Here is a 27500-nt window from a genome sequence, read left to right as displayed (position 1 = left end):
AAAGTTATATAATATTTAACTCGGTACTATTATATTTTTGTCTGCGCTTCAATTTAGCCCTTCAAGTGATGCTGATTTCTTTCCGTCTTACACTCCAGAGCAATTTTATAAAATTAAGCTTAATAAGGCTTTTAATTCTATGAATATTTTTATGATGGTGTGTTGCAGCACACTTTCTCTAGACCTGTGTAGGAAGTATGCTTCCCATTTCTCCTGCAAAAATGCTAAATTACTTATTAACCAAAAGAGGAGTCTCATATTATGACCAAAACATTTAGTTTGTCATTTAAGTCTTCACTCTCTCTCTCTCTCTCTTTCACATACTCTCACACACATGAACAGAAGAATGAACTGGGGCTTGAGTTCTGGTTCATGCGAGTAGCAGGCACAATGGCGTACCCTTTCAGCCACGAGGGTTCTAGTAGGATGATTAATGTACAGCCATCACTTTGGTGATAGTTGTACATCCCCCCATATATATATATATATATATATATATATATATATATATATATATATATATATATATATATATATATATATATATATATATATATATATATATATATATATATATAGTGTCGAATATTTAAAACTTGCGATTTTGGCTTAAATAGCAATGCTCTTCTTGCCGAATAAGGGAAGCAAAAATTTGTGTATGCAATAATTTCTCGAAAATCATTCTAAACCTAACGAAAAATATATTTCATTGTTATATATATATATATATATATATATATATATATATATATATATATATATATATATATATATATATATATATATTGTTTACATATATAAAAAACTAACAACAATGTGACTAGCCGGGGGAGCGAACCCATGTTGTTTTAGCTTACCTTATGGTGAGCGAAAATTCACGATGCTCTAACCCACTGGACCATCCAATCCTACAAAGATCACGCACCCAGCAGAGCTATGTGCTGTACCGTGATCCGAGGACACACGATGGTGTGGGTGCCTCAGAGCGAATTTCATTCTACTCCCCGTTTGGTGTACTAGCCTCCACGAACGAATGGTATTTAATCAAGCCGGAAGTAGAATGAAATTATTTCTGAGGCACCCACACCATCGTATGTCCTCGGATCACGGTACAACACCTAGCTCTGCTGGGTGCGTCATCTTCGTAGGATTGGATGGTTCAGTGGGTTAGATCATCGTGAATTTTCGCTCACCATGAGGCAGGCTAAAAAACACGGGTTCGATCCCCCGGCTAGTTGCAGTGTTGTTATTGATTACATACCACTCGTTCGTGGTTAATAATATATATATATATATATATATATATATATATATATATATATATATATATATATATATATATATATGCAATAAGATCACAGGAAACAGGTGATTTCAGAATATGCAAAACAACCACTAGGAAAGAATAGAGAAATTCCAAGCGCTTTCGTGACTACTCACATTATCAAGGAACAATGAACAATTAGTTCCTTGATAATGTGAGTAGTCACGAAAGCGCTTGGAATTTCTCTATTCTTTCACAGTGGTTGTTTTGCATATATATATATATATATATATATATATATATATATATATATATATATATATATATATATATATATATATATATATATATATATATATATATATTATATATATATATGAGTGTGTGTGTGTGTGTGTGTGTGTGTGTGTGTGTGTGTTTAGACTTTGCAGAACAAGCTAAATTTTTACAAATATTTATCTCAGGCAGGAGGAGACTCAAACCTTCCTTGTTACTATGCACACCATGCCAGCCCAGACAATACTCTGGCGCTCAGTCATGTTAAGCGTTTGATCCAGAGTAGGTGACTCCTGGCTGGTGACTAGTTTTTCATCTCGTCTCCTACATGCACCGACCGACGAGAGATATTAGAAATACTTTGCTTGATCTGTGAAGTGTAAACATTCTAATATCTTTCTTTCAATGGTCGGTGAATACAGGAGACGAATAAAAAAAAAACTAATCATTAGCCTGGTGCCAGCTATTCTGGATCAAACTCGTAGCTTGGCTGGGAGCCAGAGTTTTATTTGGTCTGGCGTACTGCGTATTTTGTCGCAAAGTTCTGCTTGTAGTTAATATTATCATATTAGTAAAGAGTGCTAAGCCCGTATTTGACACGTGCGACAGGTATCTTTATTCGGAATAAAGTTGTACGTAACTGTTGCACATGTGTCTTATCAACTTGTCGGTATTGTATATCATTATCGTGTTCTCATTTAACGCAGGTTCTTATTGAAAAGATGTAAAAAACAACATAGGTACATTAAATAAAGATGTCAGGTACTGACTGCTTGCCTGACCACTCTTAAGTCCTCCACATTCCCAAGTATTGTTACACTCTTGTGTAACACTTCACGCTAACATGAGCAGGTCAACAGCACCCAAGATTAATAAGGAGCTTCCACTCTCCTATTAGTGTGCATGTGTTGCGGGTTGGCCACGCCTAGTGTAACCTTGCTCAGGTTCACTACTCTACTGCCTATGCTTAATTACCTTCTACTGCCTCTACTTAGTTACCTTCTACTACCTCTACTTAGTTACCTTCTACTGCCTCTACTTAGTTACCTTCTACTGCCTCTACTTAGTTACCTTCTACTGCCTCTACTTAGTTACCTTCTACCGCCTCTACTTAGTTACCTTCTAATGCCTCTACTTAGTTACCTTCTACCGCCTCTACTTAGTTACCTTCTACTGCCTCTACTTAGTTACCTTCTACTGCCTCTACTTAGTTACCATCTACTGCCTCTACTTAGTTACCTTCTACTGCCTCAGGCGTTCCTTTGAGCACCTGCCTCCATACATTTTACTTGCAGTACTTAAATAGTTTATTTGATATACACAAAATATTATTTCATCTCAACTGTAATATTCTCAAAGATCAAGTGGTGGAATTTATCTTATTCGGTCTTAGTCAAATGTTGACACAATCCAAGGATTAGCTGCTATATTTTAAATTCTTAATTTTCTTGTGTAGTCACAAAATGCCGTCCACTTCATTATTACCATTACCCATGTAAAATATATATTACAGATGAACATGCACGATGAAATTTAACTTTCCAAATTGTCAGCATGCATTGAAGACATTAATTAATTCAAGATATCCGGTGAATTCTTATATAACAATTGACGGTCAATATGACCTTTCTCTCCGGGTTATTGGAGAACGTGTTTGACAGCGGAGTGTTGGCGAAGTGAGACAGCAGATGGTGAGGGTAACACCACACCCGACCCAGTTCGTAGAGTCCTTGACTACTTTCATGACCTCGGGATTGTTACCTTTCACCTCACTATGGCCTCCGGGTTGGTAGTTTATTCCGAGTGTTTACTTACAATTAAGTACGGGAATAATGCGTGTTGCTCCAGAGAGTGAGCTTCATACATTATGTTGTTAGGACAGTAATGGAAACTGCAAACAGTCTCACGGCGAAAATTGTACTGATTTGAACGTGGCTCTTTTGTCGACTCAAGTGGTGTCCTGATATTCGCAACTCATTGTCTGGAATTAAGGTGATATAAATTAATATAAAGGCAAGGCATCCTTGAGAAACAAAATATGTTTGGGCGTCAAGAACACACTAAGCCTGGGCGCCAAGGCCACATCAGACCTGGGCATCAAGATCATAATATGTCTGGGTGTCAAGACCACTGCAGGCCTAGGTGTCAAGATCATAACAGGCCTGGATGTCAAGAACAGCAAGTCTGCAAAGAAGAGGGCGTCGTCCCCTGGAAACGTATTGACGTCCTTCGCTTGGGAATTTTCAGAAATGACAAGAACATGCAATAAGGCTAAACATGTAGGTGAACCTCTAAGACAGTGGTTCCCAAACTGGGGGTAAATTACCCCCTGGGGGTAATTTAACCATTTTTGGGGGGTAATGAAGGGGTGACAGAAAAAAAGTTATGAATTCTGAAAATCAAGAAAACAATGCGGTACCCGGTATGAGGATTATTGTTAACTTTGTCTTAGTATATAAAGTTGTAAAGTAAACCTATTATAAGTAAGTAATAAAGTTAAACCAAATAACAATAAACATCAAAAACTAATATACAGTATTAGAAAAGAAGAAATATATAGCTAAGTGTGTGGAAACCCAAAAGTATTTTGACAAGTATGCTTCAGGACAAAAGTCACTCAGTAGCCCAGATCGACCTGTCCAGTACGCGTCACTCACTTCCTGAGGCTGCCTCTATTTCACACTGTCAGTTTATCTGTGAGCATCAGCCGAGGTAGACATAAGCTGGTATGTATGTGTACTGCCCTGTGCAGTATATAGTTAGTATTTACCCACTGTTACTGTGAATTTGTAGCTATTATTAATTTTATATATAATGTATGTGTGGTTCTTACGTTTTCAATGGTTTTGCTAGGATTAGCAGAGTATGCGAGGCTGTATACGTTCACGTTTAGCCATATATATCAATAATAACAACATTTTGTGAAAGGGGTAACATGCTTTATGTGGCATGTTAAATTGGGTAACAAGCTGAAAAAGTTTGGGAACCACTGCTCTAAGGACTGTTTATTTCCTGACTGTTTTTACACTCGAGGATACAAACGAAATTCCAGAAATCAGTAATTATTTAGGTCAGGATGAAAATATATTACGCATTAGAAATATGGTCCTCAAACATCTAGAAAGACAGAAATCAATCACCGGTCCATCAGCTCTTACCAAGTGTTCTAGAATGGAGGAGCTTGGCAAGCCATTGGTTGATCTCTTCAGCAGATCACTATAAATAATCTCTTCAGCAGATCACTATAAATAATCTCTTCAGCAAATCATTATAAATAATCTCTTCAGCAGATCATTATAAACAATCTCTTCAGCAGATCATTATAAATAATCTCTTCAGCAGATCATTATAAATAATCTCTTCAGCAGATCATTATAAATAATCTCTTCAGCAGATCATTATAAACAATCTCTTCAGCAGATCATTATAAACAATCTCTTCAGCAGATCACTATAAATAATCTCTTCAGAAGATCACTAAAAATATTCTCTTCAGCAGATCATTATAAATAATCTCTTCAGCAGATCATTATAAACAATCTCTTCAGCAGATCATTATAAATATTCTCTTCAGCAGATCATTATAAACAATCTCTTCAGCAGATCATTATAAGCAATCTCTTCAGCAGATCATTATAAACAATCTCTTCAGCAGATCATTATAAACAATCTCTTCAGCAGATCACTATAAATAATCTCTTCAGCAGATCACTATAAATATTCTCTTCAGCAGATCATTATAAATAATCTCTTCAGCAGATCATTATAAACAATCTCTTCAGCAGATCATTATAAATAATCTCTTCAGCAGATCATTATAAACAATCTCTTCAGCAGATCATTATAAACAATCTCTTCAGCAGATCATTATAAACAATCTCTTCAGCAGATCATTATAAACAATCTCTTCAGCAGATCATTATAAACAATCTCTTCAGCAGATCACTATAAATATTCTCTTCAGCAGATCATTATAAATATTCTCTTCAGCAGATCATTATAAACAATCTCTTCAGCAGATCATTATAAATATTCTCTTCAGCAGATCATTATAAACAATCTCTTCAGCAGATCTCTATAAATATTCTCTTCAGCAGATCATTATAAATAATCTCTTCAGCAGATCATTATAAACAATCTCTTCAGCAGATCATTATAAACAATCTCTTCAGCAGATCATTATAAATATTCTCTTCAGCAGATCACTATAAATAATCTCTTCAGCAGATCACTATAAATATTCTCTTCAGCAGATCATTATAAATAATCTCTTCAGCAGATCATTATAAACAATCTCTTCAGCAGATCATTATAAATATTCTCTTCAGCAGATCATTATAAACAATCTCTTCAGCAGATCATTATAAACAATCTCTTCAGCAGATCACTATAAATAATCTCTTCAGCAGATCACTATAAATAATCTCTTCAGCAGATCATTATAAACAATCTCTTCAGCAGATCATTATAAACAATCTCTTCAGCAGATCATTATAAATATTCTCTTCAGCAGATCATTATAAACAATCTCTTCAGCAGATCATTATAAATATTCTCTTCAGCAGATCATTATAAACAATCTCTTCAGCAGATCATTATAAACAATCTCTTCAGCAGATCATTATAAACAATCTCTTCAGCAGATCATTATAAATAATCTCTTCAGCAGATCATTATAAATAATCTCTTCAGCAGATCACTATTAATAATCTCTTCAGCAGATCATTATAAATAATCTCTTCAGCAGATCACTATTAATAATCTCTTCAGCAGATCATTATAAATAATCTCTTCAGCAGATCACTATAAATAATCTCTTCAGCAGATCACTATAAATAATCTCTTCAGCAGATCACTATTAATAATCTCTTCAGCAGATCATTATAAATAATCTCTTCAGCAGATCACTATTAATAATCTCTTCAGCAGATCACTATAAATAATCTCTTCAGCAGATCACTATAAATATTCTCTTCAGCAGATCATTATAAATAATCTCTTCAGCAGATCATTATAAACAATCTCTTCAGCAGATCATTATAAATAATCTCTTCAGCAGATCACTATTAATAATCTCTTCAGCAGATCACTATTAATAATCTCTTCAGCAGATCACTATATATAATCTCTTCAGCAGATCATTATAAATAATCTCTTCAGCAAATCACTATAAATAATCTCTTCAGCAGATCACTATTAATAATCTCTTCAGCAGATCATTATAAATAATCTCTTCAGCAGATCACTATTAATAATCTCTTCAGCAGATCATTATAAATAATCTCTTCAGCAAATCACTATAAATAATCTCTTCAGCAGATCACTATAAATATTCTCTTCAGCAGATCATTATAAATAATCTCTTCAGCAGATCATTATAAACAATCTCTTCAGCAGATCATTATAAATAATCTCTTCAGCAGATCACTATTAATAATCTCTTCAGCAGATCACTATTAATAATCTCTTCAGCAGATCACTATATATAATCTCTTCAGCAGATCATTATAAATAATCTCTTCAGCAGATCACCATAAATCTCTTCAGCAGATAACTATTCATAATGTCTTCAGCACATCACCATAAATCTCTTCAGCAGATAACTATTCATAATCTCTTCAGCACATCACCATAAATAAGCACTGTACAGAATAAGTAGGAAAATACAAAATGCATTACAGTGCAGAAATCAGAATGGAGACCCATTACAAGTGGTGTGCCACAGGGGCCAGAAACGGACTCATGTTGTTCTCAATCTACATGAACAACATAGATGAAATAAACTGGGACATAAGCAAGTTTGCCGATGACACTGAAATAGACTGTCAAATGATTTCTGATGAGGACACTAGAGAGCTACAGGATAACCTGGATAAGTTGATGTCATGGTTGGAGAAGTAGCAGATGCAGTCTAATGCAGATAAAAATGAGAGTCTAATACTAGGAAAAGAAAAGAACTTTGGTACTTATAAGCTAAATAATGTACATCTTGATCATAATAAATGCGAAAAAGATTTAAAAGTTCCGATTTGCACAAATTTAGAGCCAAGACAATAAACACTGCATTAGTACTCGCAGTTTTTTTGCCAATTTTATTAAACAAATTTGTGTGTGTGTAATAAATAGAGAATATCTGTTCTGATAAGCTTCAAACCTTAAATGCTGGTGTATTTTACTTAAATTCACAAGTTTTGTTTATTTAAGTAATTGCACATGTGGAAGTGCCAATTATGTTGAAGAAACTTGAAAAATTGAAATACTTGTTATCTTGCAATAATTTGTGACTTGTCCGAGCGGTTTCAAACTTTCGAGGCCAATAACTTGAAAATGTAATTTCTGAGATTCTTCAAATTTAAAGTGCTGCTGGTAAATTTTGGGATATTTGTGGGAGTTCTTGAATTCATGTATGGTAGAATATTCTATTGACAGTGTAATAATCTTCTCCCCCCTAGCTAGAACGGTTTCTTGACCCAGGGGTAAGTGTGATGATTAATCCCTCTCTGCCAAGTGGGGGGGGGAGAGTGGTTAATGGCTCTTTCCTATCAAGCTAGAGTGACGTATGCCATGTCTACTGTACCTTCGACAGTTCAGCTGGTCGAGACCTTTTTGTCACTAAAGTCTCAGGACCTTGACGAGTTTATGGATGACATATTGATTGATGTCCTGACATATTGCGAACACTCAGCTCTTTTTATTGCCAATAGTTAGCAACATTGATCCAGGGCACTACCGCATTTGTGGCTTTGTGCCACACATTACACACCATGATGTGTGTCTTTGGTGACCCCAGCTCCAGAGAGCTGGATTAATATATACTCCGGTGCCACTAACTTGACACGTACAATTTTCGGACTAAAGTCGGGGCCCCCACACTCTTGGAAGTGGACTGACATCGAGGACTTTATCGGCGCGTATGCTGAATCTCAACTATGATGATTTAATGACATTCTGACACTGAGACAGCTCATCATTAAGCAAGGTGCCTGGTGTCATAAGTCCGAGACACCCAATCCCCAAGTAAACAAAGACCTGGGAAGAACGTAAATGCAAATTTTCCTAACCTTGTTTATGATGCAGATTGAAATCCATGACCTTGTGCAAGATAGATAGGGACTTAATTGAAGTATAACAGTGTCGGTATATAGGGTAAGTGAAGTGATTAATGTCTCCAGAGCTGGTCAAAGCTTCGAAATGAGCTGAGGTTGGATAGCAGCTCTTATCCTGTAAAACTGATCTGTGTAAAAAGAAAAAAATATAATTTCCCGCATCATGGCAGTCCTTGCTTCAACCAGCGATAAAGTGTATCGGAACACTCTGCCTGGTAATGAACCACGAACCAGGTGCAACCGAGGACATTTGCCTGGTAAGTACACAATTAAGGAGTAATTCTGACAGCCACTTGTGGAGTAGGCGAGCAACATACTGAGAGAGCCCGCGGAGAGGCTGGTGGGATCTAAGTGAACAGACTGACGCTATGTTAGGTAAAAGAGCACCTATGCAATGTTTTATTTATGGTTGCGATCTTACATATTCTTGGGCTGCTGATTGTAAATATCTCAACCATTTTGCTCTATCATGCAAGGATTTTGAATAAAATAAAAATTAATGATAATAAAAAAAATGTGAACTTTTAATAATTGTTAATTTATTAAAATTAGGCAAGTAATCATAGTTTTAAGAACATATGAATTCCAAATCAACATGAATCAAATCAAATGATTTTAATAAAAAAAAAAATACGCTCCTAATGGTTAGCCTACATATTGAATCAAAGGAAGGAAGAGGGGTGCTTTGATTTTCGCTTGTGGTGTGCATCGAGACCATTATGTTTCAATAACCAGCAGTAATCCGCCATCATGCTACATTCCATTTGCCCTGGTATCGAGTTTCCATGGTGCTAATATCCTGATGGAACTGCTCTCCTTCTTCCTCACTGTAGTCCCCACTATTGTTGGGAAAATAGTCAAGATGTGATTGCAAAAAGTGCATCTTCACACTCATTCTAGACCCAAGTTGTTGGAAATTTGAAATCAAGTCTTGGATCATTTTTCCATATTCGGGGGAGCGCCTGTTTCCCAGGAAGTTGTGGACAATCTGCTTGAATGAAAACCAGACATTCACCTCGACACCTGCTGATGCTTCATCAAAATGCTTGTCGTCCATCAATTCCCGAATCTGAGGGCCAACAAAGATCCCTGCCTTTAGTTTGCCTTCACTTATACGAGGAAACTTTGTCTCCAGGTACTTGAAAGCAGTTCCATTCTTGTTCAAAACCTTCACAAAATTTTTCATAATCCCTAATTTGATGTGGAGTGGTGGCAGCAGAATTTTCTTGGGGTCAACTAGTGGCACAGTTTTCTCGTTGTGATTACCGGGTAAGAAGCTGGTTCATGGTGGCCAGTCTTTTGTTCACAGTGCTGGCTGTCTGCCCTACTATCTCAAAAACACAGGAATACCTGATGTATCCGCCTTGAAGACATAGTAGGAGAGCAATAACTTTTAAATCACCACAAATGAGAAAAATGTGATTCTGGTTCTTGATTGCAGATATTAGTGTCTTATTATCTTCGTAAATTTCTGACATTTGGACACTACGGGTGCCCCGTGGCCTGATGTCTAAAACTCTCGCTTCACACACGGAGGGCCCAGGTTCAATTCCCAGCGAGGTAGAAACATTTCGACGTGTTTCCTTACATGTTGTCATGTTCACAGCATGGTACAGGTGTGTCGACTAGTGTGGGTCGCATCCTGTAGGACCCTAAGACAGACAGTCCTCGATGACAGACTTTCCTTGGTTATCCTGGTTTTCTAAAAATCCGAAGAAAATCTTATCTTTTATCTTATGGCCAATTGGCACAGATGCAGCTGTGTTGTCATTATAGAGAAGTACAGCATTTAAACATCAGATGAATTGATGAAGTCATTCATCTGCTTTGTATGACAGCTCTATGTGTTCAATAAGGCCAGAAATATTTGAACAGAAAAGTAAAGATTCCTCTTTGTCAAAGAACTGAGCGAATTCTGCTTCACGATGACGGTACCAAGCGAATGTTGTTCCAGGAGCTAGAAGCCTGTGTTCCTTCAGTCTAGAGCTAAGTAACTGTGCACTTTCTTTTGGAAGGTTAAGGTCTCTCACCAAGTCATTGAGCTCAACTTGGTTGAAGGGTTTGGGATCGTCATTAGTTGGTGGTTCATAGACTACTTCCATTTTCTTAGAATCACTGGTATCAGACTGATGAAATTTGCCATGTCTCAGGTGTCCTGGTCTCCAAGTTTGTAGCCAAAATAAGTAAAGTAGCAACGCTTCAATAAAGGAGTAATGTTGCTCCGGGAATATGAAGGGGTGAATTACCCGCAGACATAGCAAAATATGTCTGGTGAAATTATGTTCAACCTCTAGAGAAATTAATAATCTGAAAATAAAGAAAAAATGTATTAGATTTAACATTTAAGTCAATATAAGGTAAACATTTTAATTGGTAATATACATCTTTCTTATTTACTTATGTTACACGAAAAGAGAAAAGTAACGTTTCCGTAAAACTTGACAACCTGATGTGACAGAGATGACCAGGCCGCGGGGGCGTTGACCCCCGGAACTCTCTCTAGGTAAACTCCAGATATATACCTTTAAAGATACCATAGAGTCAATAAAAAAAAATAATGCAGATCAGTTTAATCTGCTAGTCAAATATTGTGCATATAGACGTTAAAAATAGTAGACGCTGGGGTCTCTAGTCAAAAAAATTAATCAAGCAAAATGAAGACAGGAGAACCTGTAAACCGATCATTAGGTGGTTTTTCTGTGTCTGGAGGCCACACGGGTTACGAACTCTTAACACTGGATCGAATCTCCTTTTAGAAAAGCGAGGGCAGAGCAGTGACCTAACCAGCTTCAGGTGGAGTGATTGCAGATCCATAACCAGATTTTCAGCATTAAAGACCATAAATTAATTAATCATTGTGATCGACTGGAGTTAGAGGGTCGGCACGAAGCAGGTTGATGACGATGTCACGGTAACCTCTTGGATGATGAAGAGAGAGAAAAGAAAAACAAGGATATCGTTTTACAACACAAAAATGTTACTGGCATATTGTGGGATATAGATCTTGTATTGGAAATGTACCTTAAGTAAGAATTTTAATGTTAAATTGTTTAGAAAACCGACTAATTGAAGAACTGAGACACTTATGCAACATATGGGAATCTTTATTGAAGAAACGTTTCGCCACATAGTGGCTTCATCAGTCCAATATAAAGTAGAAATGGGTAAGGAGAGGAGGAGTTTGAGGCAATCAGTCCCTCAGCCTGGAATCTATGTGTTAAGTCCGTCACTCTTGTGATCGACTGAACACATCGATTCCAGGCTGAGGGACTGATTACCTCACTCTCCTCCTCTCCTTACCCATTTATACTTTGTATTGGACGGATGAAGCCACTGTGTGGCGAAACGCTTCTTCAATAAAGATTCCCATATGTTGCATACGTGTCTCAGTTCTTCAAGCATTTTAATATAATGCCTATTTTTTTTTTCTAAAATTCTTATTCTGTCGACTTTCAGAGTTTAAATCCAAAGCTTCACGTCAAATCCAGTTTCCAAAATGAAGTTCGAAAATATAATGTCATGCTCGCAAAATAAACACAGAAATAACTGCTACTTAACATGAAGGAAACCCGAGCATCGCCTTGACCTCCGCCAGTGTTGACGTAGCAGACGTATTGGTTGTTCGCGCGTGTCTTCGGCAGAAAAAGGAAGGTCAGTCATCCTTCGAAGGAGGGTAAATAAATCAATGTTTACAAGGCAGAGTGAGAGGCAGGTATATAAGACAGCAGAGATGCTGAGAAGAAATCCACACTCCAACATGAAGATCTTGGTAAGTGGCGTCTCCTGCAGAATTTGAAAGACCCTTCAAGGGAGCTCTTCGTGTAATCCTAATGTGATCTCGTGCACTGACTTCTTCTGTATTCCCCTGGAGGCCTTCTTCTGGATGTCCTGTTGAGTGGCTCATGTGTAATCTTAAGAAGCCTCACGTACCCACTCCTACAGCCATTGTAAAACACTTCCTTTTGGAAGGGCTTTCAGTGGCTGTAGGAGTCTTCTTCCTTTTGGATGATTTCTTACAGTGACTGAGTATAGAAGTCACGATGTTTCGCACACTGACTAATGCATCTTTAAGATACCTCTACACTTTAAGCTTTTTTTTCACATTTGTTGCAATAAAAATTTTATCATTAATACCTAGGTTCAATCATCAATTATTCTTATTATATAAAAATATAGCACACTTTTATACCTTTGCTGTTTCGATTAGGCGTTGTATCACCGTTATGGGTTTAGCGATACTCTCTTCATAATACAAATACAAATAATAATAATAATAATAATAATAATAATAATAATAATAATAATAATAATAATAATGATGATGAAGATGATGATAATGATAATGATAATAATAATAATAATAATAATAATAATTATAATGATTATTATAATAATAATAATAATAATAATAATAATAATAATAATAATAATAATAATAATAATAATAATAATAATAATAATAATAATGATAGAACTGATGGGGGAAAAAGGTGAGTGGTGCATTGAGGTATATGTGGGGACAAAAAATGTTATCAATGGAGACAAAGAAGGGAATGTATGAAAGTATAGTAGTACTAACACTCTTATATGGGTGTGAAGCTTGGGTGGTAAATGCTGCAGCAAGGAGGCGGTTGGAGGCAGTGGAGATGTCCTGTTTAAGGGCAATGTGTGGTGTAAATATTATGAAGAAAATTCGGAGTGTGGAAATTAGGAGAAGGTGTGGAGTTAATAAAAGTATTAGTCAGAGGGCAGAAGAGGGGTTGTTGAGGTGGTTTGGTCATTTAGAGAGAATGGATCAAAGTAGAATGACATGGAGAGCGTATAAATCTGTAGGGGAAGGAAGGCGGGGTAGGGGTCGTCCTTGAAAAGGTTGGAAGGAAGGGGTAAGTGAGGTTTTGTGGGCGAGGGGCTTAGATTTCCAGCAAGCGTGCATGAGAGTGTTCGATAGGAGTGAATTGAGACGAATGGTATTTGGGACCTGACGATCTGTTGGAGTGTGAGCAGGGTAATATTTAGTGAAGGGATTCAGGGAAACTGGTTATTTTTATAATGCCAGACTTGAGTCCTGGAAATGGGAAGTACAATGCCTGCACTCTAAAGGAGGGGTTCAGGATATTAGCAGTTTAGAGAGATATGTTGTGTATCTTTATACGTATATGCTTCTAAACTGTTGTGTTCTGAGCACCTCTGCAAAAACAGTGATTATGTGTGAGTGAGGTGAAAGTGTTGAATGATGATGAAAGTATTTTCTTTTTGGGGATTTTCTTTCATTTTGGGTCACCCTGCTTCGGTGGGAGACGGCCGACTTGCTAAAAAAAAAAAAATAATGATAATAAGGGGAAATTACGATTGAAGTAAACACATGGATATTAATAATAAGTTAAGTGATTACCTAAATATGCTTAAGAGATGTTCGTGCTCAAATCAGCACTCACAGTGTGATATCTAATATACAATACAAATCATACACTGTAGACAGCTTGTTGTGATTTTCATTGCATAAGGCTTTTTATAAGTTGTAAATATTTGTAGTGTGTGTTCGACGTTTATTTGTGACATACTTATTGCCCACAGGTAATGGTCACGGTGATCGCGGTGGGCGCCCACGCTGCTCCGCAAGGTTACAATTTGCAGACACCCTCGGGTTCAGGATTTTCGGCTGGCCAAGGAGTCTCGGAAGCTTCACGTTTCTCAAGCGGCTCAAGTTTCGTCACAGGCAGCTCTGGCTTCTCTGGGGGCAGCTGTGGTTCCGGACAGGTTCGTCATGTGGACGGCAGCTGTGTGACTCCTCAGGTCACCCGAAACTTGTTTGTGTACAACGTGCCTCACGCTCCTCCCATCATTGGCCCACGACCAAATGTTCCTCTACCAAGAGTTGAGCAAAACATTGTGTTTATTCGCACCCCAGAGAACGGCCCAGGCCAGGAGCCTATTGTTGTCCCACCACCACAACAGAAAAACGTCGTGTACGTCCTCAACAGGAGACCAGAACACGACCAGAAGGTCATCCACGTACCTGCACCAGAGCAAGAGAGCCCTCAAGTATTCTTCGTCAACTATGGTGAGGGAGAAAACCCGACTCTGCCCACCGGTGAAGATCTCCAGTCTGCCCTCCGCTCTGCTTCCCAGGGTGGAGGTAATGTAATCGGCAGCGTTGATGGCAGTACAGGTGGACAAGACAGCTTTTTGAGTGGCGATATCAGCAGTAGTGTGGATGGTAGTTTTTCATCAGCCACTGCTTCTTCGCTGTCTACACCGTCACCGTTGTATTCTCAGCCATAAAGCTGCATTTTTTCATTATATAATTAACAGTAATGGTTATAGATCTGTCGCACCCTGTAGCTGAAATCCCCAGATATACACGTATTTGTTTTTCCTAAGAACGCTCTTACACATTCATTATTTATGAACTTAAAAATTTATTGTTTGATCATGATTTCAAAAAAATAAATGATAGCATGTATTTAAATTATATTTACCTTCTCTCCTTACACCTGGTGTCGCTGTTTACCTCAACGATATCTGAAAACTATAAATATCGCAAACACAGTCATTCGTAAGACATCTTTGCTCGGAACTTTATAATTTAAAAAAATCTATAATACATATAACAAAGAAAGCGATGTCAATAACGATCTCAAAATTTAAAAATAAAATCTGTATGGATACGTAGATCCTCCCATTTATCTCGGTAGACGCAAGGCTATAATTTTGTCTCATTAAAGCTGTCTCTGGTGTTCCTCCCACCAGAGTGAAGTCGATCGAGGCTCGACATCTCCCAGGCATCAACAAACTCCAAACTCATCTTCCTTCTAGCTAAGTTGAAAAATATATATCCTCACCAGCCATGAACAAGTACAGGAGCGTAATCGTGTGATGGGATGCAAGTAGGAGCTACATTGTAGCTCCTACTTACACCCCACGTTAACTCTTGACTGACCGTTCATACTTAGTTCACCAGGATAACAAATTATGGAAAATATGATATATAAAGGAAAATTACCTTACTGAATAATTTTATTGTCGAATAATTATTAACATGACTATAGACAGATGTGGTTAGGTTAGGTAAGATTCGTCAGGAAGCAGGACAAGTGTTCCCTGACGGGGTCTTAGTCATATGATGACCCGTTACTGGAGCTTTTGGTCATCTGGCCGAGGTCTTTCACTGCCTTACTGGTCCATCCTTTTAAAAAATAAATTATAGGTAATGTGTAAACAGATGAGGTGTAATTACACTTCGGTGTAATAACACTACATCTGATTTACGCCACAGGTATTGGAGTTTGTGATGTTTATTCATTCCGTGGTTCAATTCCTGGCACGGGTGGAAACATTGGGCATGTTTCCTTACAGTTGCTGTCCCTATTCCTTTAGCCGTAAGTAGGTACCTGGGTGTTAGTCCACTGGTGTGGGTCGTATCCTGGGAGACAAAAACTGAAGGGCCCCAATGGGAAAACGACAGATAGTCCTCTTGGGTTATCTTGGGTGGCTAACCCTCCGAGTTAAAAATCCGAACAAATGTTATCTTATCTTAAAAGGAGATTCGTACAGTGAGCAGACTATGTGCTACCTGTACTAAACTAAATAAACACCGGCCTCGGTATAACGGAGTGGAGGTTGGAAGTGTGGAAAATACTGTATATATTTTCCAGAAATACTACAGTAGTTATTAAATGTAAATAGATGGCCATACTGTATTTAATGTGGAAAATACTGTATATATTTTCCAGAAATTCAGTATTTATATGTAAATAGATGGCCATACTGTATTTAATAATATTTATGTCATAGAAAACGGAAAGCCTGCGTCTGCGCAGACGAGACTCGCCATCTTGGTTTTGAATTGGATACAACGTTAGTGTAATGAGAAAGAATTTTTCGTGCTCTAGAGGTTAAAATTGGGCTGACACCTCTCAAACAGGAGGCGAAATTGTTGGATGTGCATTCCTGCATAACTTGAGATATCAGACGACTGCACAAGACAGCTCCAGGAACCTCAGATAAACTCTCTAGATTTGTGTGTAATTCTGGCCAGTAATTTTCATAAATTTAGTTAGTGAGGTTTTCTGAGTATGATACACATTAATCTCCAGTCAAATTGGTGAGTGATATTAAGATATATTTTCCTTCTGTTATGTAATTGTGTATATATATAATCATTTATTATTTTTAATATACAGTCCACAAATTTATATATTTACCAGTATTCCTGGTGTATGTATATTTCATTTATAATTAATAGGTCCAGAGCAACTTGTGGATATGACAGTGGTAGGTATCGAAGGGGAACATTTTTTGCGACCTAGGTGTCCCAAATTCCTACTTGTCTAACTGATAAATAACAGTTACCATTGTTCATTTACTCTCATGTACATAATTATACATTCAGATAAATGCAATTTTCCACATTTAATTTGCCCGTTGGTCCTTCTTGAACCGGAAGCAATTAGTGAAATCATTAATTAGTTAATTACTTAATAATTATATGTGAAATGACAGAAGGAGGTGGATGTTAAGTTCACAAATTTACTTAATGTGTAGTGGATTATAATTATTACAATATTAATTTTGATAAGTCAAGTCTGGCTAAGTTTATATTAATTTGTATAATATTAATTTGATAAGACAATTCTGGCCAAGATTTATATCAGTGTATGTGTAATTGATAAGTCAAGTGTTGTTAATTATATTAATGTGTATAATATTAATTTTGCTATGCCAAATTGGCAAGGATTTATATTTGTATAATATTAATTTGATAAGACAATTTTGGCCAAGATTTATATCAATGTGTAATTGATAAGCCAAGTGTAGCTAATTATTAATGTGTATAATATTAATTTTGCTATGCCAAATTCTGGCAAGGATTTATTAATTTGTAAATATTAATTTTGATAAGCCAAGCCAAGTGTTTGTTTATTAATGTGTAATTTAAAATTTATTATGTACATTTAAATTTTATATACATGTAATTGCTAAGCTCAATTAGCTAGGATTTATTCAAAGGTAAGTTGTATCAGTGTTGTAAGTTGTAATCAGTGTTATTAATAAAGTTGAATTTAATACATTGCATCATGGCTGAAAATGAGGAAATTAATATAGAAGACAAACATATGGAATATAGAGTAAAGAAAGCATCACTGCAAGCTAGAAAATGTCATGTAACCAAGGCATATAATAAATGTTTGGAATTAATGAATCAAGAAACTGTGAATACTGATGATTTAAAATTGTATTTAGATGCTTTAGGTAATAGATATGATTCATACAAATTATATTACAACAAATATGAAGGAGATTTGTTAGTAAACTGTGTAGATGAGACTGAAGTAGATCTCATGATTAATCAGTATTATGAATTAGAGGAAAAGATTCTTTCTTGTAAAAGTCAGGCCTTGAATAAATTAAAATGTGTAAACCAGGCAGTTAATCAGTCTGCTCCAACAAATAATATGTCTTTGCCAAAACTCCCAGAATTATGTTTACCTGTATTTAATCCTGGAGAAAATTGGGAGGAATTTTGGTCAATTTTTAAAGCAGCTGTGCATGACAGGAGTGACCTAGCCTGTGTAACTAAATTATTTTACCTCAAAGGACAGGTAAGAGGAGATGCTCACATACTCATACAAGCCTTTCCCAATGTAGATGACTCTTACAAGGAAGCAGTTGACTTGTTGAAGGTCACTTATGGTAATATAGAACAAAGTAGGTTGGATCTAGTGAATATCATTGTTAATTTAAAATCTCCAGATCACACTTACAAAGGTTTACAGCAGTTTAGAGTTAAACTGGAGAGCACTCTCAAAACTTTAAGTAATAAATATAATCTGAAGGAATCAGACTGGTTATTGAGTGCCATGGTACAGAATAAATTAAGCTGTAAAACACTTGAATGGCTCTTGAACAAATATCACAAGGGTTATTTTGGTCTGGAGGAAATAAGACTAGGTCTACAAGAATTAATTGTGCAGTTGCAGACCAGCCAACTAACTCATTTTAAAGATGCAACACATAATAACTCTGAGGTATCTGTCAAGTTTCACAAAGGGAAAAATTATCCCAATGTTAATAATCAAAATTCATTTCCTAAAAAGAGTTGCATAGGTGCATATCAAGTAGCAGGAATCAGAAATAATGATTCTCCACAAGGTAAGAAGAATAAGTACCCTCCTAAGAGTAGCCCAGTTAATAAGAAACCAGTCAAAGAAAAGAGAGATTGTCTTTTCTGCAAGGGTACTCATTTTTCTAAGAATTGCAATGCATACAATTCATGGAATGATAAAGTTGAAAGATTGGAGGAACTTGACAGATGTATCAGGTGTTTAGGTAATCACAATGTAAAGGATTGTCATGCCAAATTAAACAACTGTTATCAATGTCACAAAGGAAGACACCATATAGTCATGTGTAAAGGTCTATATGATAATGTTGATAATAATGATAATGTTGACAATCCTGACACAACAGTAGCTAATGTAAAAATTGCTGCTAATGTTAATAATGATGGTTTTGCTGAAGTAGCCTTACCTGTGTTACAGGTAAAAATTGATGATAAAAGGCATAAATCAAAAAATGTAACTGCATTATTGGACCAGGGATCCCAGCGTACTTTCATAAAACGTAAATGTCTTGATGGTATGAAAGTACAGATGGGAGATCCCACAACTTTAAAATTATCTGGTTTTCTCTCGGATAAAAGGGCTCAATTGTATGACACTGTTTATGTAACTGTCAGGTTGGGCAATGAGAAAAAACGTGTTAATGCAGTAATTGTAGATAGACTTCCAGAGAAAATATCTACAGTAGGGCTTAGTAAAGCTACAGAAAGACTTTCACATAATGTAAATTTAGCACCTTCTGGTGTAAGTGATGATTCTGTAGGCCCAATAAATATTTTGATAGGTAGTGACTATTATGCCTCCTTTGTAAAGGGTATGGTAAAGAAATGTGGTGTCACCCTTTTGAAGACTGCAGGAGGCCATGTAATGTATGGTAGGATTCCTCGTAATAATAATTCATGACTAGAGGAAACTACAAATACCATAACTGTGTGTCTTACTCATGAAATCGTACCCCAGTATAATTCTTCCATAGAGGATGGTGTTGAGCCAGTGCATAAATTGTGGGAATTAGACAGCATTGGAATAAATGTAAATGAAGAAAGTCCAGACGATTCTTTTACTCAGGAGCAATACCTGAGAGATGTAAAATTTGAATCTGGACAATACTGGGTACGACTTCCGTGGAGACTGAACCATCCAGAATTGCCCACTAATTACAGAATGGCATATGGACAATTAAAGGCTCAGCTCCGCGAACTGAGTAAGACACCAGAATTGTTAACTGCCTATAATGATATAATTGCTGAGCAGTTAATTAATAAATTTATAGAAGAGGTACCTCCTGAGCAAGCCAAAATTTATGGTCACTATTTGCCACATCACGGAGTGAAGAAGGATTCTAAGACCACTCCTTTGAGGATTGTGTTTAATTGTAGTGCCAGGAGTAACAAAAATGTACCTAGTTTAAATGACTGTTTGATGACAGGTCCGTCGTTGACGGAAAAATTAGGAGATATCTTATTAAATTTCAGAGTGAAGCATTATGCCTTTACGGCTGACATAAGTAAAGCTTTCCTAAGAGTGGGTTTACAAGAGGCTGACCGGGATTGTACCCGCTTCTTATGGCCTGAGAATCCTAGTGACCCACTTAGCCCTCTGAAAACCTTTCGCTTTAGGAGCGTATTATTTGGTGCTACATCCAGTCCGTTCCTACTTCAAGCGACGATAAATGCACACCTTAAACGTATGGGAAGTCCATTGAGTAAAGTAATGAGCAAACAATTTTATGTGGACAATTTCCTGGGTGTGACGTCAACTGAAGAGGAACTGTTAATGACTTATGGAGAGGCTAATAAAATAATGCAAAGTGCAAATATGCCTCTGAGGGAATGGAATAGTAATTCGTCCAAATTAAAGGACAAAATAAGTAAAGATTACCCTGGAGATGAAGTGCCAAAATGTAGTAATGTATTGGGTTTAACTTGGGATACTGAGAGAGATTTGTTAATGTTAAAACCTAATAATTACAGTATGCCCAATAAATTAACTAAGAGAGTTTTGCTTGCTGAAGTTTCCAAATGTTTTGATCCACTAGGTTTAGTGTCACCCCTTACTATAAGAGGGAAATTATTAATTCAGGAAGCATGGAAACTTAAATGTGCTTGGGATGAAATTCTACCTGAGGAATTCATTAACAGGTGGGATGAATTAATTGGTGATTATGAAAAATTCCAATGTTGGAGTTCCCACGCCAGGTGGCCAATCCAAATGGGAAAAATGTACTCCACATTTTTTGTGATGCTTCAAAATTGGCATATGGAGCAGTTGCTTACCTTCAATGTAATAGTGTTATTTCTCTTGTTATGTCTAAGGCTAAAGTGTCTCCAATTAAATCACGTACCTTACCTCAGTTGGAATTAACAGCCATTTATGTAGGTGTCAAATTAGCTAATTATATAAGAAATAAGTTGCAGGAGATAAATATTAGCGACACTGTAATTTGGTCTGATAATGAGGTATCCTTACAATGGATTCGTAATGGAAACAGTAAAATTGTGTACGTACAAAACAGAGTCGCTGAAATTAATCAGATGCAAGAGAAGTATAATAGTTTGGGTCAGCATATGTTAACATTTAATCATATACCTGGTGAGGAGAATCCAGCTGATTTCTTGTCTCGAGGTTTACCTTATGCTAAATTTGTAAATGCTGTATCATGGTTTAAAGGACCGAGCTGGTTGGTAAATAAAGCTAATTGGCCTGTACAAAAGGCGTATATTGCTCCTGTTGAAATTACTGTGACCACCGCTCCAATAGTTTGTCCTTCCTTAGCCATTGATATAAATAGGTATTCTTCTTTACCCAAACTAATCAATGTAACTAAGTTGGTGTTTAAATTTCTAAACAAGATGAATATTTCATATAAGTTTTCACATCCTCTTGAATATTGGATAAAGAGGGTACAGGAGGAAATCTATGGAAATGAGATTAAATTGATGATGGAAAGAAAAATTGTGAAAGGTTCCATAATAGAGAAATTGGGGCTGTATTTAGAGAACAATGTAATTAGGTGCAGAGGTAGGTTACAAAATGCTGAATTGGGTGATTATGCTAAACACCCTATCTTACTGCCCAAAACTCATCATCTAACAAATTTGATTGTTCTAAATGCCCATAAAAATGTAATGCATGGTGGGGTACAAGATACCTTAAATTGTATTAGGGAAACTTTCTGGATTCCACAAGGACGGCAAAGTGTAAAAAGGGTGATTAAATCTTGTGTAATATGTCGCCGTGTGGATGCCAGATCCTATATGTACCCAGGTCCTCCACCATTGCCAAAGGAGCGTGTACAATTAGTGAAACCATTTGATGTAACAGGTGTAGACTATAGTGGTCCAATAATTTTAACAGGTACTTCAAATGGTGTTCCACTGAAAGTGTATGTTTGTTTGTTCACCTGTACTGCTACTAGGGCAGTTCATTTAGAAGTGGCACAGGACTTGTCTGCAGAACAGTTTATACAGCTGTTTCGAAAATTTGCAGCTAGGAGATCCTGTCCGAGGTTGATTACCTGGAGTTTACCTGGAGAGAGTTCCGGGGGTCAACGCCCCCGCGGCCCGGTCTGTGACCAGGCCTCCTGGTGGATCAGAGCCTGATCAACCAGGCTGTTGCTGCTGGCTGCACGCAAACCAACGTACGAGCCACAGCCCGGCTGATCAGGAACTGACTTTAGGTGCTTGTCCAGTGCCAGCTTGAAGACTGCCAGGGGTCTGTTGGTAATCCCCCTTATGTGTGCTGGGAGGCAGTTGAACAGTCTCGGGCCCCTGACACTTATTGTATGGTCTCTTAACGTGCTAGTGACACCCCTGCTTTTCATTGGGGGGATGGTGCATCGTCTGCCAAGTCTTTTGCTTTCGTAGTGAGTGATTTTCGTGTGCAAGTTCGGTACTAGTCCCTCTAGGATTTTCCAGGTGTATATAATCATGTATCTCTCCCTCCTGCGTTCCAGGGAATACAGGTTTAGGAACCTCAAGCGCTCCCAATAATTGAGGTGTTTTATCTCCGTTATGCGCGCCGTGAAAGTTCTCTGTACATTTTCTAGGTCGGCAATTTCACCTGCCTTGAAAGGTGCTGTTAGTGTGCAGCAATATTCCAGCCTAGATAGAACAAGTGACCTGAAGAGTGTCATCATGGGCTTGGCCTCCCTAGTTTTGAAGGTTCTCATTATCCATCCTGTCATTTTTCTAGCAGATGCGATTGATACAATGTTATGGTCCTTGAAGGTGAGATCCTCCGACATGATCACTCCCAGGTCTTTGACGTTGGTGTTTCGCTCTATTTTGTGGCCAGAATTTGTTTTGTACTCTGATGAAGATTTAATTTCCTCATGTTTACCATATCTGAGTAATTGAAATTTCTCATCGTTGAACTTCATATTGTTTTCTGCAGCCCACTGAAAGATTTGGTTGATGTCCGCCTGGAGCTTTGCAGTGTCTGCAATGGAAGACACTGTCATGCAGATTCGGGTGTCATCTGCAAAGGAAGACACGGTGCTGTGGCTGACATCCTTGTCTATGTCGGATATGAGGATGAGGAACAAGATGGGAGCGAGTACTGTGCCTTGTGGAACAGAGCTTTTCACCGTAGCTGCCTCGGACTTTACTCTGTTGACGACTACTCTCTGTGTTCTGTTAGTGAGGAAATTATAGATCCATCGACCGACTTTTCCTGTTATTCCTTTAGCACGCATTTTGTGCGCTATTACGCCATGGTCACACTTGTCGAAGGCTTTTGCAAAGTCTGTATATATTACATCTGCATTCTTTTTGTCTTCTAGTGCATTTAGGACCTTGTCGTAGTGATCCAATAGTTGAGACAGACAGGAGCGACCTGTTCTAAACCCATGTTGCCCTGGGTTGTGTAACTGATGGGTTTCTAGATGGGTGGTGATCTTGCTTCTTAGGACCCTTTCAAAGATTTTTATGATATGGGATGTTAGTGCTATTGGTCTGTAGTTCTTTGCTGTTGCTTTACTGCCCCCTTTGTGGAGTGGGGCTATGTCTGTTGTTTTTAGTAACTGTGGGACGACCCCCGTGTCCATGCTCCCTCTCCATAGGATGGAAAAGGCTCGTGATAGGGGCTTCTTGCAGTTCTTGATGAACACAGAGTTCCATGAGTCTGGCCCTGGGGCAGAGTGCATGGGCATGTCATTTATCGCCTGTTCGAAGTCATTTGGCGTCAGGATAACATCGGATAGGCTTGTGTTAATCAAATTTTGTGGCTCTCTCATAAAAAATTCATTTTGATCTTCGACTCTCAGTCTGGTTAGCGGCTTGCTAAAAACTGAGTCATATTGGGACTTGAGTAGCTCACTCATTTCCTTGCTGTCATCTGTGTAGGACCCATCTTGTTTAAGTAGGGGCCCAATACTGGACGTTGTTCTCGATTTTGATTTGGCATAGGAGAAGAAATACTTTGGGTTTCTTTCGATTTCATTTATGGCTTTTAGTTCTTCCCGCGATTCCTGACTCCTAAAGGATTCTTTTAGCTTAAGTTCGATGCTTGCTATTTCTCTGACCAGTGTCTCCCTACGCATTTCAGATATATTGACCTCTTTTAGCCGCTCTGTTATTCTTTTCCGTCGCCTGTAAAGGGAGCGCCTGTCTCTTTCTGTTTTACATCTACTCCTCCTTTTTCTTAGAGGAATAAGCCTTGTGCATACATCGAGTGCCACCGAGTTAATCTGTTCTAGGCATAAGTTGGGGTCTGTGTTGCTTAGTATATCTTCCCAGCTTATATCGGTTAGGACTTGGTTTACTTGGTCCCACTTTATGTTTTTGTTATTGAAGTTGAATTTGGTGAATGCTCCCTCGTGACTAATCTCATTATGTCGGTCTGGGGCTCCGCGCATACATGACTGAACCTCAATTATGTTGTGATCTGAGTATATTGTTTTTGATATGGTGACATTTCTTATCAGATCATCATTGTTAGTGAAGATGAGGTCTAGTGTATTCTCCAGTCTAGTAGGCTCTATTATTTGCTGGTTTAAATTGAATTTTGTGCAGAGATTTAAAAGCTCGCGTGAGTGTGAGTTTTCATCAGAGCTGCCTCCTGGTGTTATTACTGCAACAATATTATTTGCTATATTCCTCCATTTTAGGTGCCTTAAGTTGAAATCCCCCAGGAGCAAGATGTTGGGTGCAGGAGCTGGAAGGTTTTCCAGACAGTGGTCAATTTTTAACAGCTGTTCCTGGAATTGCTGGGATGTTGCATCCGGAGGCTTGTAGACTACCACAATGACTAGGTTTTGGTTCTCGACCTTTACTGCTAAAACTTCCACTACATCATTTGAGGCATTTAGCAGTTCTGTGCAAACAAGTGACTCTGCAATGTACAGGCCAACCCCCCCCCCCCTTTTGCCTGTTCACTCTGTCACATCTGTATAGGTTGTAACCTGGGATCCATATTTCGTTGTCCAAGTGATCCTTTATGTGGGTCTCAGTGAAAGCCGCGAACATTGCCTTTGCCTCTGCAAGCAGTCCACGGATGAAAGGTATTTTGTTGTTTGTTGCTGGCTTTAGACCCTGTATATTTGCAAAGAAGAATGTTATCGGACTGGTGGTATTGTTGGTACTGGGGGGGGATTTTTTTTCCGGCATTAGTATCTGTATCTGTTGGTTTGGAGTGGAGGCCATCGACTGTGGTTCCACTCCAGGAATGACTGGATTTGGTGTACGATTTCTGCCATTTCCTGCCAGTTTTTTTTCCTTCCTGGCACTAAAAAACCTCTCCCTCTTGAGTGGCTGTGGCTACCCAGGTTTTCCCATGGCCTGGATGTTTTGTATCTTTTTGTCCCCTTTAGATGGTATGCCTGGCAATTTAAGTTATAGCACAGTCTTTCCTGTACTGAAGAGGTACACAGTTCAGGGTGAAAAAGCTTACAGGAAGGGAGTTTGCATTTTCCTGTTGTCATATGGGCATGGCATTTTCTAGGGTGGTCATAGTTGCACGTCCCATCTGTTTTTCCAGATTTCCCATGCCAGCAGATACCGAGTGCATAGTATGTGCACAGGCTTGGTTTCCGTTTGCCTTGGGTTTCTGTGACTGTATTCCCTGTTGGTGCATGTTTCCCTGTCTTACTTCTATCCTCCCTAGCACCAACAATGGAGCTCCCACCAGTTGTTTTTGGTAATATATCCTCACTATTGCTAGTGGAGTCCTCTTGTTTGCTATTTCCTGCGGTATTTCTAGTTTGCAATATTGGTTTTATCTTATCTTTGACTACACTTGTTTCCCTACTATGGCTCCTGTCCCCTATGAGGTCATTTATATGTATTCCTTCCTGCGTATAATTCCCGACTACCTGGACAAAATCTCCAGCTTCACCATTACTGTCTCCCAGGACAGCATCTCCAGCTTCCCCATTACTGTCTCCCAGGACAGCATCTCCAGCTTCACCATTACTGTCTCCCAGGACAGCACCTCCAGCTTCACCATTACTGTCTCCCAGGACAGCACCTCCAGCTTCACCATTACTGTCTCCCAGGACAGCACTATCAGCCCCCCATTTACTGACTACCAGGACATCATCTCCAGCCTTACAGTTTCTGACTACATGGCCAGTATCAAGGGCAGTACCATTCAGCCCAGACTTTTTATGTTCCCATCTGTTGTAGAAAGCTTCCAGGTTTTCTATGAAAGCAGCTTTGATGTTGACCTCTTTTAATACCCTTGTGATTTTAGTCCACAGATTTATCTCATTTGGGCATACCCAAAAACACTTCCCTGTTTTAATACTGCTTGTAGCTAGTTCTTGGATATCTGCACAAGGGGCGTGACACCAATTTCCACAAAAATGACAATTTATGCATGTGGAAGCCCGTTTGTTTGACTGACCACAGACTACACACAGCTTCATAATGATTTGAATGGTTGATTTACTGCAATTCTACTAGCAACCTCTTGAATATTCTATTAATAACCTGCTAGGTAGTGCACAACGAAACCGTTTGAAACCAGTCCAGGGTTCGGACCAGTCAAGGGTTCGGACCAGTCAAGGGTTCGGACCAGTCAAGGGTTCGGCAATAAATGCTATATTATCACTATAGTTGACTGGTGCAAATTTTGGAGGAAGGACGCTTTTTCTGTAGTAATAATTGCTTCTCGTTGTGTATATTGCGACCGCTGGTAACTACAGGTTATATGAAATTCACAGTAACGTCTGGTATTTCAAGAAAAAGAAACTAATGAAAGTCACTCCACTCCACTAAGTACCATTATAATACTGTGACGAACATGTTTTGTATTCATGCTTTGTATTCCTTAAGGAATACAAAGAATGAATGGAAATAGGTAGGCTAACCCCCAGCACATTTCAGACAACGAAGGATATACAGTTTGTCAGGTTCGTCATCATGAGTAAGGGAGGCATAGAATTCCCTATCTGTGCACGCAGTGAAGGCTCACCGATGGACAATATTATCTTTGATATTCCTTTGATGAGTTTCGAGAGTTTTAGTATTCTCGAAGCGCGGCCTTGGCTTGTCTGGCGCTTTCCTGGTCAACCAGGCTGTTGCTGCTAGCGGCCCGCTGGTCCACGTGTTCGTCACAGCCTGGTTGATTCTGCACCTAGAGGAGGAAATTGTCTTAAGACTTCTACACTTGTTCCAGCAGTATTTCAGACATTTTCTGGCAAAATGTAAAAGAGTCTGGGACCATAGATGTTGATACCGTGTTCTCTTTTTGTGACGAGGAAAAGTGACCAATCCACAGAAAGTATGACGGC

General features: G+C 38.2%; 2 protein-coding genes across 13 annotated transcripts in view; both read left to right on the top strand.

Annotated features, from left to right (window-relative positions):
• Positions 1-27500, top strand: part of Csp (Cysteine string protein) — a 338068-nt gene that overhangs the window by 219208 nt on the left and 91360 nt on the right. The window lies entirely within an intron of this gene.
• On the top strand, positions 14223-15286 carry LOC128685201 (uncharacterized). The gene has a single exon (XM_053771702.2). It carries the CDS (start codon positions 14223-14225, stop codon positions 14925-14927), a length of 705 nt encoding a protein of 234 aa, XP_053627677.2. The 3' UTR covers positions 14928-15286.

Source organism: Cherax quadricarinatus, chromosome 8 (assembly GCF_038502225.1).
Source record: "Cherax quadricarinatus isolate ZL_2023a chromosome 8, ASM3850222v1, whole genome shotgun sequence".
Lineage (NCBI taxonomy): Eukaryota > Metazoa > Arthropoda > Malacostraca > Decapoda > Parastacidae > Cherax > Cherax quadricarinatus.
The sequence above is the reverse complement of the archived record's forward strand: the minus strand, read 5'-3'. Positions and strand labels throughout refer to the sequence as shown.

Bases quoted from the DNA above. Each gene is read 5' to 3' on its own strand.
- LOC128685201 (XM_053771702.2), top strand. From the start codon at position 14,223: ATGGTCACGGTGATCGCGGTGGGCGCCCACGCTGCTCCGCAAGGTTAC.